We start from the raw sequence: 16,065 nt of genomic DNA, 5'->3' as shown, positions 1-16,065 counted from the left end.
GTCTTCTCTCTTCTGCCCATTTTTGAATTGGAGGGTTTGTTTTTTTTGCTATTGGATTGGGGGAGTTCTTTGTTTCGGATAGTAGCCCTTACCAGATATATGATCTGCAAATATTTTCTCCTATTCAAAAGGTTGTCTTTTCATTTTATTGATAGTTTGCAGTGCAGAGACTTTTTAGTTTGATGTAGTCCACTTATTTTTAGCTCTTGTTGCTTCTTTTGGTGTTAGATTAAAAAAATTATCACCAAGACAGGTGTTAAGGAGTTTTCTGCCTAGGTTTTCTTCTAGGCGTTTATGGTTTCAGATCAAGTCTTTAATCTACTTTAAGTTAAAATTTACATATGGAATAAGATAGGCGGCCAGTTTCATTTTTTTACATTTGGCTGTCCAATTTTTCTAACATCATTTATTGTAAAGACTGTCCTTTCCCTATTATACAATCTCTGTTGCAGATCAACTGGCCGTCTATTTGTGGGCTTATTTTCTGGGCTGTTTTGTCCCATTGATTTCATGTCTGCTTTTATGCCAATATCATACTGTTCTAATTACTACAATTCTGTAACATAGCTTGAAACCATGAAGTGTGATAAGAGCTTCATTCTTCTTTCTCAAGATTTCTTTGGCTATTCATGGTCTTTTTTATTTCCATACAAAATTTAGGACTCTTCCATTTCTGTGAAAAATGCTACTGGAATTTTTATAGATTGTACTGAATCTATATACTGTTTTGGGTAATAGTGACTTTCTTAAAAAAAGGTCTTATTTTATTAATTTATGCATATAAAAACTGGGGTATAGGCCAGGGGTGGGTGGTGAGAGAATTTACCAGACAGAGCAGACAGCAGAACAGGCAGATCAACTGAAATACACTGCTGAGGGGAGCAGCAGGCGAGACAGGAGAGGTCTGTTGCATCATGTGGGTCAGCTTCCTGGCCGGGGATGGAACTCATGCTACAGTGGCTGTGGGTAGTAGCTTCATAGGCTGAGACTTAACCCCTTGCGCCACCAGGGAGGCCCCAAGGCAGTACTGGCTTTTAAGCAATATTAATTCTTCCAAGCTGAGAGTATGGAATATCTTTCCATTTATTTACGTCTTCTTCAATTTTTCCATTAATATCTTACAGTTTTCAATATATGGGATATATCATGAACATTTCTTCATGACTAAAGACTGCATTTTCATCAAGAACACTACAGAGGTAAAGCTGTATATGCCTCTCCCCTACCTAGGCCTTGTACCATAATGCCAGCAGACATATAATAATTTAATTATGGTAAGCCAAATGATGATTCTGAACAAGATGGAGACTACCAGGGCTCATCATTATAAAGATGTAGTCTTTCTCTTCATAATTAATTCTTATATTTAAAAACCATTATTCATTCACTCAATGATTTTAGCACCTGCTGATAATCCTCATCATTACACTAGAGACTGTAAAATGGCGAGTCTTTATATACACCATTCCTTCTATTTATTGGCTGGAATTTTTCTGTTTAATGAGTATTGCTTCCCCTTCATTTATTAAGGAGTCCTGGTTCCTTTCAGTGGGAATGGCCATTTAGAAATCAAGAACTGGGCCTCCCTGGTGGCGCAAAGGGTTAAGACACTATCCGTAGCCACTGCAGCACGAGTTCAATCCCCGACCGGGGAGCTGCCCACATGGTGCAGCGGACCTCTCCTGACTCGGCCGCTGCTCCCCTCAGCAGTGTACTTCAGTCAATCTGCCTGTTCTGTTCCCACTCTCTCTGGTGGATCCTCTCACCCCCCATACCTCTGGCCTGTACCCCAGTTCTTGTATGCATAAATAAATCTTTAAAAAAAAAGAAATCAAGAACTATGTTTACATATGTTCTTTGCTACTGGGTATCACTGCTTTTAAGCCCCATCTATGAACAGTCAGAAAATAACCAGATTTGGGCCTCCCCGGTGGCGCAGTGGTTGAGCGTTGGGTTGCGAAGCTGCCCGCAGCTTCTGCAGCGCTAGTTCCATCCCCGGCTGCTCCCTGGCCACCAGAGGAGGATCCCACATGGTGCACAGACCTCTCCTGCCGCCCGCTGCTCCCCTCAGCAGTGTACTTTGGTCCTTCTGCCTGCTCTGCTCCCCGCTCTGGCGAATTCTCTCACCCTCCCGCGCTTCTGACTGTACCCAGTGCTTACATCAATCAATCAATCAACCAATCTTAAAAAAAAAAGAGAGAAAGAAAGAAAATAACCAGATTTTAAGAAATGAGTTCATCCTCATAAGTCTAATTTGCAGTGAACACTTCAGGGTTCCACTTTACCTTTCGTTGATTCATATATGTAGCTCCCTTTTCCACAATAAGAATATCATTTTGCAATAACACCAATACATTACTTATTTGCCCTATAAAAGTTTCAAAATTGGCAAAAGCAGTAATACCATAAGTCCTAAATCAGATTTTATTTACAGTTCTATTTGTTCTTACAATACATTCTACACCAAAAGTAAAAAAGTTACTTGAGCTAATTCTATTTTTTTGTGTGGTTATCAATTTGATATATAGTTAGCACCAGTTGTTTCTGTTGTATTCATTCACTTTAAGGATTTGCTTTATTCTCCATCCTTTTTGTTTGTGAATAAGTAAAATATTTACATTATTGAAAACTCACAGCATTATTAAAAAAAATATATATACACACACAAAGAATTAATTTTAACAAAACTTGTTACCACACTGAGTTTCAAGATACACTTGAAATTGGATTTGTGATTTAGTGAAAGAAAATAAACTGATAAAAGATTATTTCAATGGAACAAGAAAAGACTAAGGGCTAGAGATTTAGATTCAAAAAGTTATTCTTTACTATGGGACTCTCAATAAAGATGTACTTAAGAGCTAAAATTCACAGCTATAAAAACAAAATAACATAAGCTCATCTGATTACATCCAGCTTATGCTAGGATCATTTAATCATTAAAAGGACTGTAACTAGTCCATTTTCCCTGTACGTTCTTCTGACATTGTTATGTTTTTAAAACTCTGTTAAAAGCACCAATGTGATATATTTGAGTATCTCTCACAGGTGATGCTAAATGAGATGTTTCACATTTCATGTAATATAATAAATACTCATTGGCATCACTAGTTCTTAATAATAATGGCTTTATCTCCAATTCCCTTTGGGAAAATCTATTCTGTGTGAAGAAAATGCTAATTTTAAATGAATGTCTTATGCAAATTTAAAATAACATTCAATGAAATTTAGTAATATGATATATCTAAGTTTTTTATTTTTTTATTATTTTATTTGTTACATCATTTTCATTTTTGCACAATGTATGTGTCTTCATTTTGGTTATAGTCCCCATACAATTACACACCCCCTTATTTTGACCCTAATCCTTCCTCCTCTTCTCCCCCCCACCCCTAGTGTGTCTCTGGTTTATAGTTGCTTGTTGACTTTTTTTTGTTTTTAAAGATGACCTTTAGAGAACCATTATACTCATTAAAGACTTTAATAGGCTACAAAAGGAACATGAAACAATAGGTCTGAAAGTTTGTGTTTTAAAGTATCTTTGTGGTAAAGATGGGGAAATTACCAAAAAAAAAAAAAAAAAAAAAAAAAAAAAAAAAAAAGAGAGAGCGAGCGAGCGAAAGAAAAAGTACAACATACCAACGCCAACAGCACCAAACTGCTGCCCAACTAATGAACTTGGACTGAACTGACTGTATGACGGCATCCTGCCAAAAGGTCCATAGGAACTCACTGACTGGAATGAAGAAGTAGATGAGCCTAGTGAAGACTGAAAAAAGGTCATGGGTTATTCTCCCGGGCTTTAAATGACACATGTATTATGGAAAGAAAATCAGACATTTACACTTCTAACCAATCTATTGAATTGCATCTACCATGCACACAGAGCAGTTATAACAACTTAGAATATGCACTAAACAGTTGAACCACATTCTGATTTCTGTATTTGTACGCTTGTGCCAAGTATACTCAAAGTGATACACACTTTTTCAACAGTAAATTCCTCCTTTAATAAGAGTTTTATAGTAGATTTATGAAAGAAGTTACTCAAGTAACTTTGCTTAAAGAAAAAAATATAAAAAAAGGGCATTTGGTTGGCCTGAGTTTTTTCTGGTGCTTGCCACAAATGAGACATCTCATTTTTTATTTTACTCTTATTCCTAATCATCTGTATATACCATTAAACTTATAAGAAAGAGATGGAGAAGCAAACATCACATGCAAAACCATTTACATTTTTATCACTAAGTTAAAGGACATTTATACAAATTTAGAATAAAATTTACAAAAATTTTAACCTACTAAGCCTAAAATATTAATATATATACATGTTTTAGGCTTAGTAAGTTAAATGAAATATTTCCTATTATAAATATAAAGTGTGCTAAGGCAACCATAATAAGCTCAACCCATTACAGGACTTTGTGAGTTCACTCCTAGTGTTAGAACCTGGCACCTACTCAGTAAATGCTACTGAATAAATGAGTCAAAAGATCATAAGTCCAAATTATTGTGACTGGAAGAAGTTATGTAACACCATTTTCATTTGTGCTCTTGGTTTTTCTCATTCTTAATGCTGATTACTTAAGTAACTGGTTCCCTGAAAAATTATCAGTTTATCATTCTTATTAGTAAGTTATTTTATATTCAGAAAAAAACAGAAAATATTAATAGGTTCTTTCTCTTTTCCTATTTTAATTTTTTTTAAGTTTTATTTTTATTTATGCATACAAGAACAGGGGTGTAGGCCAGAGGTGTGGAGGGGTGAGAGGATTCACCAAAGACAGAGAAGGGAGCAGAACAGATAAAGCAGAGTTACTGAAATAACTGCTGAAGGGAGTAATGGGCAAGACAGGAGAGATCTGCTTCACCATGTGGGTAGCTCCCTGGCTGGGGATCGAACTCATTCTGCAGTGGCTGGCGATTAGCTTTATAGTGCTGATACTTAACCCCTTGTGCCACTAGGGAGGCCATTCCTATTTTAATTTTTATTTTCATATATATATTTTATTTATATACATTTTACATCATTGTTCATTTTTAAACAATGTTTGCTTTTTTCACCCCCCTCAGTGTGGTCCCCATAGAATTTCCTTCACCAATTCACCTGTGCACCATCACCACAGTCCCCTGTGCTTCTCCCTCCTTCCCTCCAATTCCTCTTCCTCCTCTTCCCCTGCCTATTTTAATTTTAGATACAATTTAACTTTTCTTTAGATGAATTCATGAGGCATTTTTTTAAACAGCTGGAAGACAAATCCTACACAAAATAATACATATCTTGGGACTCTATTTTGTGTAAAGATTTTATGACTCACACCATTAAAAGGAGAAAGTTAATTGAAAATAATCTAAAAATATTACATTGGGGCCTCCCTGGTGGCCTAGGGGTTAAGTATTAGCACTGTCACTGCTGCGCCCTGAGTATAATGCCTGGCCAGGGAGCTAACCCACATACGGAGCAGGAGACCTCTCCTGTCTCACTGCTGTTCCCCTTAGCAGTGTGTTTCCATAAATACGCCTATTCTGCTCCCCACTGTCTCTGGTGAATCCTCTCAACCTCCTGGCACCTCTGGCTTACACCCCAGTTCTTGTATGCATAAATAAAATCTTTTTAAAAAAAATTATTACATTGCTTAAAAACAAACAAACAAACAAACCCAACAAGTATACTTTTGTGCAATAAGCAAACAAATATTTCTAACAAGAAAAAAGGTTGAGAAGAAATAGATGTAGGAGGAAAACGGGGGGGCTCACAAACCTTTAATCAGCTAAACCTCAAATAAACCTGTATATGAACCTGCTTCTTCTGCTGTGATTGCTGAAATTCAGATTCTCAATATGCTTCAAATGAACATATAAACATATACCATAATAGACAATTCATAATTCAACTTTTAGACATCAAGTGTTTCTGTTTTTAATAAAATATACCAATCTCTTTAATGTCTTACTGAGGATATGTATGGTGATTTTTAATACCTGATTTAGGAAATTGAATAACATTATCTATACACATTAAATCCTTGTGAGATCTTACATAATATTGTTTATATATGTGATTGAGCTTTTTGAAAAAAATTAAATCCAATATTAAGAGTAGCCATTATCACTCGTTTGTAATATGAACCACATATGAATAATACAGCAGCACAGATTCTGGAGGCAGAATGCCTGGGCCTGTTCGAATTGTGGTTCTAGCTCAATTTCTTCACTTATGAAAATGAGAATTATGGTACCAAGTTAGGAGAGTGCTTGAAAATTGATTTATTACAGAGTGTTTCTTAGACTTCAATAAATGTTAACTGTTTAACCCTTTTTGAAATTAGACAATATTTTATAATAAAATAAACACCTCAGCTTTTACCTTATTTAGTTCTGACTTAGGATTTAAAGAGAAAACCCCACAAGGAAAAACAAAGGAAAAAAGAGAAACAGCTAAATGAAGATGTTATCTAGGTATCCTGGTAACTAGGAAATGTTTTAAATTTGATGAACTTTCAATTGAGAAAACAAAAACAAAAACCCATAAGTCAAGGCTTGCCAAGTACATGAAGTTTCTTCCCATTCCAGGTCAAACTCACTATCAGTTACCTGAACAATGGCTGGATCCTGAGGCAAAGAACATTGTGGTTTTGGTGGCTCACAAACAGTGAGATCTTTAATATCGCTTCCACGGAATATAATGTATTCAAAGACTTCATCTCGAGGTGGTATTGGACGATCTGTTGGTCTGTCTTCTGTACCAAAGGACCGAACTGGTGAGAAAACAGAAGAATTTATCACATTCAGGCAGTGCCTCTTGTAAGTGTTCTGTCCCAAGCATGAAGCAGCAGTTCTTATATGTCACCCAGAGAAAGCACGCATTAATCTGTAGCTGAACAGATCTTTTATAAAAGAAAAGTTTTGCCTATAATTGATTAAACATATTAATCAGCTATATATTTGAATCTGTATCATGAGGGTAGGTTCTTCCTATTTTTGTTTATGTATTTGGTGGTTGTGGTAAGAGGAGATGTTAAAAATGTCCTTTCTTTCACTGTTCATTTCATTCATTTATTTATTTAATTTAAAGATTTATTTATTTATGCAAATAAGAACTGGGGTACAGGCCAGAGGTGTGGAGGTGAGAGGATTCACCAGAGACAAAGTGGGGAACAGAACAGGCAGACTGACAGAAATACACTGCTGAGGGGAGCAGCAGGAGAGACAGGAGAGGTCTGCTGCACCATGTGGGTCAGCTCCCTGGCTGAGGATCGAACTTGTGCTGCAGTGGCTGTGGGCAGCTTCACTGGCTGTGTCTTAACCCCTTGCGCCACGAGAGAGGTTCCTGCTGATTTACTTTTTTTTTTTTATAGAGGCATGTTTTATTTATTTATTTGTTTGTTTGTTTGTTTTGTTTTGTTTATACATGCACTGGGTACAGTCAGAAGCGCGGGAGGGTGAGAGAATTCACCAGAGCCAGAGCGGGGAGCAGAGCAGGCAGAAGGACCGAAGCACACTGCTGAGGGGAGCAGCGGGCGGCAGGAGAGGTCTGCAAGCCATGTGGGACCCTCCTCTGGTGGCCGGGGAGCAGCCGGGGATCAAACTGGCGCCACAGAGGCTGCGGGCAGCTTCGCAACCCAGCGCTCAACCGCTGCGCCACCGGGGAGGCCCCTGATTTACTTTTTTTTTTTTTTTAAATAATTTTATTTTATTTTATTTAATATTTATTTATTTATTGAAGCACCGGGTACAGTCAGAAGCGCGGGAGGGTGAGAGAATTCACCAGAGCCAGAGCGGGGAGCAGAGCAGGCAGAAGGACCGAAGTACACTGCTGAGGGAGCAGCGGGCGGCAGGAGAGGTCTGCGCGCCATGTGGGACCCTCCTCCGGTGGCCGGAGAGCAGCCGGGGATCGAACCGGTGCTGCAGAGGCTGCTGGCAGCTTCGCAACCCAGCGCTCAACCGCTGCGCCACCGGGGAGGCCCCCCTGATTTACTTTTAATGTCCATTCAGCAAAATTAAAAAGTGGCAACCTATGTGGTATTACCTTGTGTGAAGATTTTCCCAGCTGACAAACTCCCATAGTTGGAAAACTAAGCTTTGGGATTAAGAGAGACACTGTCTTACTCATTAAGTCTTAGTGAGTAACAAATCCTTTAGAAGCCGAGTCAACCAGTAGCAGTGACTCAGTCCCGTGGGACAGCATGGAATGCCATAGTTACTAGAATACCTACCTCAAAATTAAATGCAATTATTTTAACACTTAAGATAGCATTACTCAAAGTTAAACTTTGGACCACCTATATCAGGTAAACTGTCTAAAAAGATTTCTGGGAATTGATTCGAATGCAAAAAGTCATGAGTTTCTGAAGGGTCTAGAAATCTGCATTTTAAACTAGCCCCCAGTTGCTGATGCTTAGGTTCACAGGCTCAGGGGAGCTCTAAAAATGCCCATATCCATACAGAAGTTCTACATAAGAAAGTTTGAAAGATCAATTACTACCCATTAGAAGGGTGTCCTAGAAGAAGTAGACCCATTAACATGATACTAAGTTATGAATGTATGTATTTTTCTGCAGAGTTGATCCACCGTTAGATTGAAAATGTTAATTTCACATGAAAAGGATCTTCAACACATACCATGAAATTTTATTAACAAGTATTGTTCAAGGGGGTAGGGGGAAGCAAATATTGTTTAAAAATGAACAATGAGGTAAAAAAAATTAAATTAAAAAAAAAAAAAAAAAGTATTGTCCAGATACTGTTAGTTCAAACTGGAAGACCTATTCCAGAATCCAAACATAGTAATCCCTGAAAAATGTTCACAGCCATCACCCCAACTTGAGCAGGGACACAGATGTGGTAAGGGAAAAAAATGTGGAATTCCCGGTTTTGAAACTCCTCTTAGTGATTAAACTGTACTTAACGGGACAGGAGTAAGTGACAAGGTTCGACATTCTGTCCTTATACTAAAGGAAGGGTAGAATTAGAGAAAACAGAGTTAAGAAAAGTACAAATAAGACAATCTCACTTCTAACCTCAGTACCACCACCATCAGATTTATATAGTCACAGGGCTCCAAAGTAACAGATTCAGTCATCCTGAAAGGTGTAGTGGTGGTAGTGGTGTCAAAGACCTTCTAACGAGATCATAGAGAAGCCTCATTACAATTTTCAAGGTCTAGCAAAACCATTCAAACTATACCCATGTATTAAAAGAGAAAGATCAAGAAAAAATATACAAGATAAGTAAGAGCATAACTGGTTAAATACATCAACAACAAACAGCAGTAAAACCAAGTCATTAATAGAGAAAAAATCTGAGAAAAAGCAAACAAGATGTAAAGAAAAATATAGCAATGAATGGTCAGATTGTTACATAGATCTAACAACTAATTAACTGTTGTCTCTGAGTAGGCAACAGAATAAAAAAAAAATTTCTGACATGAAGACCTAAATTTGATTAGAAGGGTTCATTGTACTTTTCAGAATTTTTTTTTATCCTCTGCTTTATCAAAATAAAGAACCCAGACACGGTATCAAAAGAGAGACAATAAATTTATTTACCCACATAAATATACAGGGTAATTTATTATGGTCTTAGAACAACATGAAATTGAAAGTTCTGGGAAAGGGTTACAAAGTTATACAGTGTGACAAAATGAATCAGGATGATGTATCACGCAGTATTCTAACAATATTGGGAGAGGCACATGGGCGAGACAGGAAAACACAAAGAGAAATATGTCAAGGAATATTCTCACTTTTCACAGTAGGAAGGCACTTGGTAAGATGTGGGGACATTATTAATACATGTGGGCTTAACTTTTTGTTATTTGAGATCTTGAAGTGACCAACAATAGAAATGGAACTTAAAACCTCTACTTTCTAAAATATGGTGTGAAGAAAACCTCTATCATATGCAAAAGAGGCAAAATGAAAAGAGGCCATGGAAGTAGAGTGAGCTGCACAGAGCAAGTCTGAGAAGCATGCTCTAAAGACAGGTCTGATTAAATTTAATGTTTTCAACATGCAATTTTTGTATGAAGAACAAATTAATTAGAAGACAGTTCAGAAGGGCACACATGGTTAGAAGATAACAAAATGAGAAGTGGTGAAACCTGGACATTTAGGGGCTAAAGAAAGGAGATATAATAAGCACAGAAAGTTGAAAATTACCTGTACTGCTCTGCCACAACACATTTTAAACCATGAATGAGTTCAAGTGCAATTAGTAAGGCAATTATGTCAGCGCCATCAGAAATCATGTTAGTTCATCCCAACTGGAAATGGTTGCACTTGTAGGTAACAACAGCTAAACGCAAAATGCCATAATGTACTAGTATACAATACACACTCCTCTGGGTTCAATCTGGCTACATACTCAGTCTCCCAAGTGCTTACTGCTCAGGTCTCCCCAACGTTGAATGCACACTGTCTTCAGCAGCAGCTTCCACTCTTCCCTGTACTCCATTAAACTACCTTCAACTTTTTTTTTTTAAAAAGATTTACTTATTTATGCATGCAAGAGCTGGGGTACAGGCCAGAAGTGTGGGGGTGAGAAGGTTCATCAGAAACAGAGTGGGGAACAGAATAGGCAGACTGACTGAAATACACTGCTGAAATACACCTGTGGGTGAGACAGGAGAGGATTGCTCCCTGGCCGGCCGGGGATCGAACTTGTGCTGCAGAGGCTGCAGACTGCTTCACAGGTTGTGTCTTAACCCCTTGTGCCACCAGAGAGGCCCAACTTCAACTTTTTTATTTTATTTTATTTTTTTTTAAAGAGGGTTTTTTTTTCTTTTTTTAAGATTTATTTATTTATTTATACAAGCACTGGGTACAGTCAGAAGCACGGGAGGGTGAGAGAATCCACCAGAGCCAGAGAGGAGAGCAGAGCAGGCAGATGGACCGAAGTACACTGCTGAGGGGAGCAGCGGGCGGCAGGAGAGGTCTGCGCGCCATGCGGGACCCTCCTCTGGTGGCCAGGGAGCAGCCGGGGATTGAACCGGCGCTGCAGAGGCTACGGGCAGCCTCGCAACCCAGCACTCAACCGCTTCGCCACTGGGGAGGCCCCCACCTTCAACTTTTTTAATAAGTATACTTTAACAGCAATTTTGTTATGTTATAACTTCAATTAAAAAAAAAACTGTTGTAAGAACACACAGTTTGAGATCTACCTTCTCAACAAACCTTCGCGTGTACATTATTAATCATAAGCAAGATGTTGTAAAGCGGAGCACCAGAATTTTATCATCTTGCTTACTTGAAACTTTACAGCCACTGAAGCTCATTCTTCTCCATCTGCCCCCTATTTCTACCCCCAGAAACCACCATTCCAGTATCCATCCTTCTGTGACTGGAGAATAAAATTAAAGTGGAAGGGAGACTAGTTTGGAAGTTAATGGGACGAGACAGTGAGGAGGTACTTAAAGCAGGGGTCAGTCTTACAGAGACAAGTTCACAGAAGGAATATGCCTTATTTAAAGCAATTTCTTAAAATTTTACAACTCTGGTCACCCTTTCCCAAAATAGGCCATTTTTAAAAAAGTTGATCTAGCAAAGAAATTAGATATACAGAAACATTAAACATGTCACACATATGACAAGCTACAAAACTATTATTTTCAAAAGATTACAATTATCCAAAATACAAACACCGATGTGAGAGACATGGAACTCGGTTGACAAGGAAGATTTAGGAATCAGTCTCTCCAGAAAAGCAACTATTCAGCTGACAAGCAATGTCTGGAGAAACCATTTTCAAACTATGGAGTGTAGTTAAACACATGTAGCATCTATGAGAGTATGCAATGAAAGAAAGAGGTTGGTAAATGCTGACATTTTGCCCAGTGGCTGACTGTTACCATTCGTCAAGTTTCATCTTGGCGAAAAGCAGCTATGGGGATGGCAGCCAGTGTTTCTGGTGCAATTTCCCAGCATCATGTGCTAATTTTTAAAAAACTGCGATTATATGATTTGATTTGTCCAGCAATTCACTGTGGGGCCAGCACAGAACCTGGTTATGGTTTCAGTCCTCAAGGGCAAAAAAGGGTAGAGTTAGTAAAGGCATTTAAAAGTGAGAGAATACTCTTTTTTCCCCCCCTCAACAGTAGGAGAGCATACACAATTCTCAATTGTATATGGAACATTCTTCAGGATAAACCATGTTAAATCAAAACCACTCTCAATAAACTGAAAAAGATCAAATGTCACAAAGTAGGTTCTTCAACCACAATGGAATGAAACTATAAATAACAGAAGGGAAACTGGAAAATTCAGAAATATGTAGAAATTATAAACAAACTGCTCTTAAACAACTAATGGCTCAAAAAAGAAGTCACAAAAACCAGAAAACTAAAAAGATCTCACTTGGGAAAGTAAGAAAAATGAAACTGAAAACAGAAGATGCCAAAACTATGGAGTGCAAAGAAAGGTTCAAGAGGAAAATTTATAGCTGTTACTACAATGAAAAACAAAACAATAAACCTCAAATCAACTCTACACCTTGACAAACTTGTGTGAGAGTAAACTAAACCCGGGCCTCCCCGGTGGCGCAGCGGTTGAGCGCTGGGTTGGGAAGCTGCCTGCAGCCTCTGCAGCGCCGGTTTGATCCCCGGCTGCTCCCTGGCCACCAGGGTGGGGGGGGGAGGGTCCCACATGGCGCGCAGACCTCTCCAGCCGCCCACTGCTCCCATCAGCAGTGTACTTCGTCACTCTGCCTGCTCTGCTCCCCGCTCTGGCTCTGGTGAATTCTCTCACCTCCCCCCCCCCCTGCGCTTCTGACTGTACCCAGTGCTTGTATAAATAAATAAATAAATCTTTAAAAAAAATAAATAAATAGGCAACTCTAAAAAAAAAAAAAAAAAAAAAAAAAGTAAACTAAACCCAAATCCAGCAAAAGGAAGATACAAGATTAGAGCAGAGACAAAAAAAAAAAAAAAAAAAAAAAAAAAATAGACCCCACAAAACCCAAGTTGTTCTTTGAAAAGAACAAAATTAGTGCCTATCCTACACAAACTCTTTCAAAAAAATTGAAAAAGAAGGAATACTACCAAATACGTTCTACGAAGCCAACATTACACTAATACCAAAACCCAACAAAGACAGCACAAAAAAAGAAAATTACAGGCCAATCTCCCTAATGAACACTGATGCAAAAAAAAAAAAAAAAGAACAACAAAATTGACAAATCTTCAGGTAGTGTGACTAAGGAAAAGGTAAGAAGATACAAATAACTAAAATCATAAATGAAAACAAGAGTGTTACTGCCAACCTTATGGCAATTACAAGGTTTATAAGAGAATACTACAAAGGCCAACAAATTAGACAATCTAAATGAGATGAGAAGATTCATAAAAACACACAAATTAACAAAACTGACTCAAGAAGAAATAGAAAATCTCAACAGACCTATAACAAAGAAACTGGACCAGTAATCAAAAATCTCTAAAACAAAAAAAAAAAACCAGTCCAGAACCAGATGGCTTTACTGGTAAATTCTACTACACATTTAATGAAGAACTATTATAAATCCTACTCAAACTTCTTCAAACAGAAAGGAACACTTTTTAGCACATTCTAAGGCCACCAACACCTTGATACCAAAATCAGACAAGGACACTGTGAGAAAACTACAGGTTAGCATCTCTTATGAATACAGACACGAAAGTCCTCAACAAATACCAGCAAGCTGAAATCAACAGTACAGCAGTATATTAAAAGGATTATACACTGTGACTAATTGGGATTTTAGTCTAAGAATGCAAGGATAAAAAAAAATTCAACATATTATACAATATTAATAGACCAAAAGAACATAATACACAATATTAATAGATACCTCCCAATCTACTCGACAGATGCAGAAAAAAAGGCTTGATAAGATTTAATATCCTTTCATAAAAACATGTAGCAAATCAAAAATAGAAGGAAACTTCCTTAACACGATAAAGGGCATATATAAAAACCCCACAGCTAACTTCACATCCAATGGTGAAAAACTGAAAGTTTTTAGCTGGGATCAGAAACAAGACTGAAAGTCAGCTTTTACCACCCTTACTCGATAATGTACTGCAAGTTCTAGCCAGCACAATTAGGCAAGACAAAGTAAAGGCACCAACATTTGAGAGGAAGAAGTAAAACTTTTTGCAGATGATACAATTCCATTCATAGAAATCCCATAAAATCTCTTAATAAAAAAATAAAATTTATTTTAAAACGCCCAACTTCTCTTTTACTCTGTAAAAAACCAAAACCAAACCAAAAAAAAAAAAAAAAAAAAAAAACAACCCAGTAGAACAAATAGGGCACAATATCAACAAACAAAAGCCAGCTGTTTCTATATATACCAACAGTCAGTAAACCAAAAAGGAAATAAAACAATTCCACTTATAATTAGCATCTAAAAGAATAATACATCTGAGAATAAACCAATAAACCAAGGACGTGAAAGTTTTACACTGACAACTGAAAAACTCTGCTAAAAGAAATTAAAGTGAACCCAAATAAATGGAAAGCCAGCCCATGTCCATGAGTTAGAAGACTTTATTAAGATCAAATACTCCCTCAAAGTGACGTACAGTTCCAATCAAAACTACAGTTCCCTCAAAAGCCAACCCTCAAATTCATTCAGAACCTCAAGGGAGTCCAAACTGTTAAGAGAATTTGAAAAAGTTAAGGAATTCACACTGAACCAATTTCAAAACTTACTACAAAGCGACAACAGTCAAAAGGTTCAAAATGGTATGGTACTGGCAAGAAAGGAATAGAATCCAGAAATAAAATGAACTCAAAGTGGGTATGATGTTGTGATGTAATAAAGATTTTGGTCTTTGGCTCCATCTCCTGGCCAGAGCTCCTAAAACTCTTGCAATTTTCTAAGAGATAATGGTACTGTGAGGAGCTTTTTGTTCTAGTAGTAGGTCTTTGACCCTGGTTCCTGACAGAGTGCCTAAATCCCCTGGGTGATAAGAGCATCTTTTATTCTAACCAAGTAACTCTTGGGAGGCTCCTGGATGTCTCGTCACCAGAAAGCAAGCTATGATTAGATGCTTGGAACTTTCAGTCTCACCCTCCATTCTCTGCAGAGAGAAGAGGGGCTGGAGATGGAGTTAGGAAATGATCAGGCCTATGTGATGAAGTCACCACAAAAATTCCTGAACTACAGGGTTCAGGGATCTTCCAGGTTGGTGAACACATGCAGGAGTCAGAGGGGGGACATGAAACTGGAGAGAGCGAGGACGCCCTGTGCCCCTGCCCACACAGCTTGCCTTATGCATTACTTTCACTTGGCTGTTCCTGAGGGCAGTCTTTTATAATCAGCCAGTAATCTAGTAAATAAACTGTTTCTCTGAGTTCTGTGAGCCATTCTAGCAAGTGATTCAACCAAGCAGAGGGTTGTTGGAAGCCCCAATTTATAGCCAGTTGGTTAGAAGTCCAAGGGCAGGGCAGCCTTGTGAGATTGAGCCTGGGGGATCTGACACTAACTTCAGAATACACACTGTCAGAAGTGAATGAAATTGTAGGACACACAGCTGGTGTCTGGGGAGTTAGAGAACTCAGTGATGTGGGGGGAAAAAAACACACATTTGGGCTATAAGTATTGGGAGTAGAGGAGAATCAGTTTTTCTTTTAGTGGGTCAACACTCCAAATATGCATTAAAACTATTAAAGAAAAACATAGGAGTAACTATGACTTAAATTTGACACTGGATTCTTAGATTTGACATCAAAAGCCAATGCAGCAACAAAAACAGATAAATTGCACTTCATAAAAATTAAAACATTCTGAATATCAAAGGGCACTATTGAGAATGTTAAAAGCTAAGCTATGGGATGGGAGAAATACTTGCAAGTCACAGGTAGGGGTATAATATTTAGAATATATATAGAACTCTTAACAACTCAACAACAAAGACAATTTAAACAACCCAATTTAAAAAGGGCAAAACTTGGGGACATTTCTCAAAAGATATGCAAATGGCCTACAAACTCATGAAAAGATGTTTAATGCCATTACGGAAATGTAATCCAAAGCCATCAGGAAATACCACTTTACAGCTATTAGGATGGCTTAATAAAA

General features: G+C 37.8%; 1 protein-coding gene across 3 annotated transcripts in view; it reads right to left on the bottom strand.

Annotated features, from left to right (window-relative positions):
• LSM14A (LSM14A mRNA processing body assembly factor) overlaps window positions 1-16,065 on the bottom strand; it is a 49,758-nt gene that overhangs the window by 16,419 nt on the left and 17,274 nt on the right. For all 3 annotated transcript variants that reach the window (XM_037516497.1, XM_037516499.2, XM_037516498.2), the window contains exons 2-3: window positions 6,595-6,758; window positions 3,640-3,769 (exon numbers count right to left, since the gene is read on the bottom strand). In XM_037516497.1, coding sequence (XP_037372394.1) covers window positions 3,640-3,769; window positions 6,595-6,758 — 294 coding nt within the window. The remainder of the gene's footprint in view (window positions 1-3,639; window positions 3,770-6,594; window positions 6,759-16,065) is intronic.

The sequence above is a fragment of the Talpa occidentalis genome, unplaced genomic scaffold (genome assembly GCF_014898055.3).
Source record: "Talpa occidentalis isolate TD23 unplaced genomic scaffold, MPIMG_talOcc4v2.1 talOcc4.17, whole genome shotgun sequence".
In the NCBI taxonomy this organism is placed as follows: Eukaryota; Metazoa; Chordata; class Mammalia; order Eulipotyphla; family Talpidae; genus Talpa; species Talpa occidentalis.
This window is presented reverse-complemented; position numbering and strand designations above follow the sequence as displayed.